General features: G+C 44.9%; 1 protein-coding gene across 1 annotated transcript; it reads right to left on the bottom strand.

Moving 5' to 3' along the window:
- Window positions 1-1,693: 1,693 nt before the first annotated feature.
- Window positions 1,694-4,243, bottom strand: LOC307222186 (uncharacterized protein). The gene is made up of 5 exons (XM_079987362.1): window positions 4,124-4,243; window positions 3,861-4,010; window positions 3,306-3,448; window positions 2,781-2,895; window positions 1,694-2,669 (listed from the first exon to the last, which is right to left on the bottom strand). Exons 2-5 carry the CDS (start codon window positions 3,966-3,968, stop codon window positions 2,529-2,531), a joined length of 507 nt encoding a protein of 168 aa, XP_079843488.1. The 5' UTR covers window positions 3,969-4,010; window positions 4,124-4,243; the 3' UTR covers window positions 1,694-2,528.
- Between the last annotated feature and the right edge of the window lie 298 nt (window positions 4,244-4,541).

The raw sequence follows: 4,541 nt of genomic DNA, 5'->3' as shown, positions 1-4,541 counted from the left end.
CTTTAAAAAAAAGAAGACCTGTAAAAAAATATGACAGGGGGGAATGAGACCAAAGAGATGTGCTTTTAAATAAGATATTTTCTCCAGCTCTTTGAAAGTCCTCGTTCCATATGCAAAGGGTGTGTTTTATAATGCTTTATGCATCTGCTTTCAGCTGCTCAGCTGCAGAAATGCAAGCTCCAGAGCTGGGTTTTGGCAATGTCATCAGGATCTCAGGCACGCATCGACTTGATTCCCAGCTCCTTTTGCTGGCTGAGCTGCTTTTTATAGGTCAGCAGTTGCAAAAGTCCCATGTCTCCCTCCTCTCTCCTGCCACCACCTCCTATCTTTGTGAAATCAGCAAAACTGTCTCTTTCATGCCAGCACACAGTATGTTTTGCTTTACATATTCATCTTCTATTCAGCGGCAGAGTCGATTCACATGCCTTTTTTTAAAAAAAAAAAAAAAAAGCAAAAACAAAACAGGTTGCGTTTCTTGCGAAACCTTTGGCAAAAATCCACAGCCGTGCTTGTCAGGACTGCTCATCGAAAGATCCTTGCAGGTGGATCGTAACAAAACATTTATCGCGCCACCCTAGAACTCTTTTTTCACACGGGGCATAGTTAAACTGTGGAACTCACCACCACAGGAGGCAGTAATGGTGATCAACCTTGTTGTTGTTGTTTAGTCGTTTAGTTGTGTCCGACTCATCGTGACCTTATGGGCCAGAGCACGCCAGGCACTCCTGTCTTCCACTGCCTCCCGCAGTTTGGTCAAACTCATGCTGGTAGCTTCGAAGACACTATCCAACCAACTCGTCCCCTGTTGTCCCCTTCTCCTTGTGCCCTCCATCTTCCCCAACATCAGGGTCTTTTCCAGGGAGTCTTCTCTTGATATACAGTGATATACAGTGGTACCTCAGGTTAAGTACTTAATTCGTTCCGGAGGTCCGTTCTTAACCTGAAACTGTTCTTAACCTGAAGCACCACTTTAGCTAATGGGGCCTCCCACTGCCGCTGCACAATTTCTGTTCTCATCCTGAAGCAAAGTTCTTAACCCGAGGTAATATTTCTGGGTTAGCGGAGTCTGTAACCTGAAGCGAATGTAACCTGAAGCGTATGTAACCCGAGGTACCACTGTATAACGAACTGAAGAAAATGTTCCAATTAACATTTGTTAAAAAACCTGGAGCATTTTTGTTATGGATTGTAGGGAAAGACCTGCCAAGGAAATTGAAAACTATCTTTGTGTATGTGATAATGGCGGCAAGGGTCTTTATAGAACAAGGATGAAAGAATGAGGAAATCCCGACTAAAGAACTATGGCAAGAGAAATAGATGGACTACGCAGAATTGGCAAAATTGAAACACAAACTACATGACAAGGATAACTGTGATTTTAAAGATGAATGGGAACCCTTTACAAAGTATTTAAAGAAACAACAAAATGAACTGGACTCCTTGGCAGGCTTTGAATAAACATTCACAAACTTTTTATTGATAACACTCAGATAAATTAGGGATCTGTACAGTTTTGTAACATGCAGAAAATAACATAGGTTGATAAACCAGAGAGAAGAGCTGAGGGAAGTCTGGGGTTTGGGGAGGGGGGAGGGAAAAAACAGAGGGGGGAAATTTAAGGAAGATACATTTTTTTGATAAAATGTGATGCTGAAATAATTAATAGAAATAATTTTTAAAAATAATGGTTTAAACATACAAATGATGCGGGCAGCAATTTTTAAATGAAACAATTAAAGTCAAGTTCAGAATTTAGCTCCCCCCCCCCCCCGGATGAATTGTTTTAAACAGAAAAATAAAATGAGTTTCTTGTTGAAGTAGCCGTCATTCAAAATCTTGCCTAATCCCGGATTTCTTTTGATTTACCCTTAATACTATAAATAATAAATCTGTGTCCGAATGTTTATGGGAAATAAAATGTTCGACCAAAGGTGCCTCCATAATGGCATTTCGTATGCAGGAACGATGTTCCCCAATGCGAACCCCGACTTCTCATGTGGTGGAACCTATATATAATAAATTATATATCGAATAAGGTAAACCACTTCTTTAGTTCAACATGTACTGAACTGACGTGTGGAAAATCTAAAATTAGACTTAGCATCATAGATCTCTTTGATCTGTAGTGAAAATGGACAGGATGCACATCTACCACATGTGTAATGGCCAGTGGGGCCAAAGTTGCTGATGGACCAAGTAAGAGTCATATCAGTGTGAACTCCTTGATAGAGTTGGTCCCCCTAAGGTCAATTAAGAGGAATCATCACGACCAGGCGCGTTCCACAGAATGTGCCAGTGCTTATGTATGATTCTGATCATTCTATTTGAATAAGCCATATATTATAACAATCCCGTGACACGGGTATTAGAAGGAGATGTTGTATTTGGAGTGAGTAGTGTAGAATGGTCCTTGGTTAAGGATCTTTGCTTCCTAGCAGCTGCCTGAAGGAGAGCCTTCCTTGGAAAACCAAGCTGGACTGGAAACACCCAGAGGTTGAAGGCTCCATTGGCGCCTTTGCACACACTTTTCACCCGAGGAATTCCTGGTCATAGTGGAAGTTGACAACCATCCCCAGGAGAGCGATCGGCAGCTGTGGGAAGTTCTGGTGCACAGCTGCCTTGTAGTCCTCCATCCTGAGGATGGCGTGCAACAGGCTGGTGAGATGTTGCTGGAAGAGAGAGGGGTGCAAGTCACTTTCCCTGCTTTTCTGCACAATACAGGTATCCCTAGATATTACCCTGGGAAGAAGGAAGCCAGAAAGCAGGTGGTTGGTCCTTACCACTTGGGTGGCAGATTCCGCCAAGGGGCTTTGGTAAAGCTGCTCGGCCATGAGATGGAGCAGTTGTTCTTGGGCGGCCGATGCTAAAACCTCCTTCCATACGCTCTGGCAGTCTCTGTGAATGCAAAAACAAAAGCAATGGTCAGATTCAAGTCTCCTGCTTGCTGCCATGCTCCAGAGAGAGGAAATGGCAGCAAGGGCTTTCTGAGCAAGCCCTGCAGTTTGCCAACGATACCATACCATACAATAATACGATAATCTTTATTGTCATTGTCCCATACAGAACAACGAAATTGAAAGATCTACATAAGACATTCAAAAACCAACAAGCCTGCTATCCCAGCTATCCCAGCCTGGTTAGCCCCCTGAAAACTCTGATACCCCATTTTTAAATACAATATACTCCCATAGAGACTCCTTACCCTGCGTTTAAAACCAAAATCACATTTGGGTAGAAACTGTTTCTCAGGCAGCTAGTCCTAGTCTTTAGTCTCTTAGCCCAGTAGAACCTGGAGGGCTCCATACCCAAAGGGAAACTGGAGGAGGTATTCAGCCACTTTCTCCAGGCGGTGGTGTGACAAGATGGACAAAGCGAAGACAGCCATGTTTCTGCCCTCCACTGTAGGCCCCTGGGTGATCTTGTAGAAGGCCTCCAGCAGCTCCTCCCCCTGTCAGAGAAAAGGAGAGGGTTGCTTGGAGAGTACAAGGAAGCGGGGCTGTCTGCAGGTGGATCCCTCCATCCCTCATTGAAAGAGGGACCCTTGACCTGTGCCACCACAGCTTCTTCCTTCCAAGGTACCACTCAGGGTCCTTGGGTGTATTGGACCCAGGCAGCTCCAAGGCACCACTTCCCCTATCCATTGTGGGCCAAGAGAAGAAGCTTGCCCGTTTGCTCCCAGGAGGAGGATGATTCCCCCTTCCTGAACCCTTGTTTCTCAGGACTCTTGGCTGCGGTTCTTGTCCTGACATTGCCAGGCCCCTCTCAACAACCCTGTGTCCTGGCCACCCAATGGCATGAGGTGGCCTCCCCTACACCAAAGCGGAGAATCTTCTTCTCTCCTACCTTTGCAGATACCTTACCTCCACTTTTGTGCCGCCAAACTGCTTGATGAATTCTTGCAGTAAGTGGGAGATATCCAATGGGTTGAAGCTGCTCTCGACAACCAGGTCTCTGGCCAGGAAGCACATGGCCTCCAAGAGCTGCTCCGCAGGGAGAAAGGCGCCAAAGACCTGAAGCAAGAGAGGAAGGTCAGAGATGCCCACAGGGCAGGGCTGGGCAGCAGAAAGCCCAGGTGCTTTCTCTGCGGAACCCAGAACATGTGGCTTGAGAGACAGCGACTTACCCTGGCAAGAGAGTAACAATTATTCACGAACAATTCAGGAACCGGTCCTCCGGTGGATTTGAGGACCTTCTCAGCTCTGATGATGAGCGTTTGGTTCCTTGACGTTCATGCCAGTGTCTCTGCAAATATAATAATAATAATAATAATAATAATAATAATAATAATAATAATATGTTATTTATACCCCGTCCTCCCCAGCCGAGGCCGGGCTCAGGGTGGCTAACAAGCAATAATAAAAACAAGTTGAATGAATACAACTTAAAAACAAGATTAAAATACAACATTAAAACATTAAAACATTAAAATGCAGCCTCATCACAGGAGGAGAAAGGGAAAAGAAAGAGGGGGAGGGAATCAAACTGATTCTAAGCCAAAGGCCAGGTGGAACAACTCTGTCTTACAGGCCCTGTGGAAAGAA

This window comes from Podarcis cretensis (genome assembly GCF_951804945.1).
Source record: "Podarcis cretensis genome assembly, chromosome: 8".
NCBI lineage: Eukaryota > Metazoa > Chordata > Lepidosauria > Squamata > Lacertidae > Podarcis > Podarcis cretensis.
The sequence above is the reverse complement of the archived record's forward strand: the minus strand, read 5'-3'. Positions and strand labels throughout refer to the sequence as shown.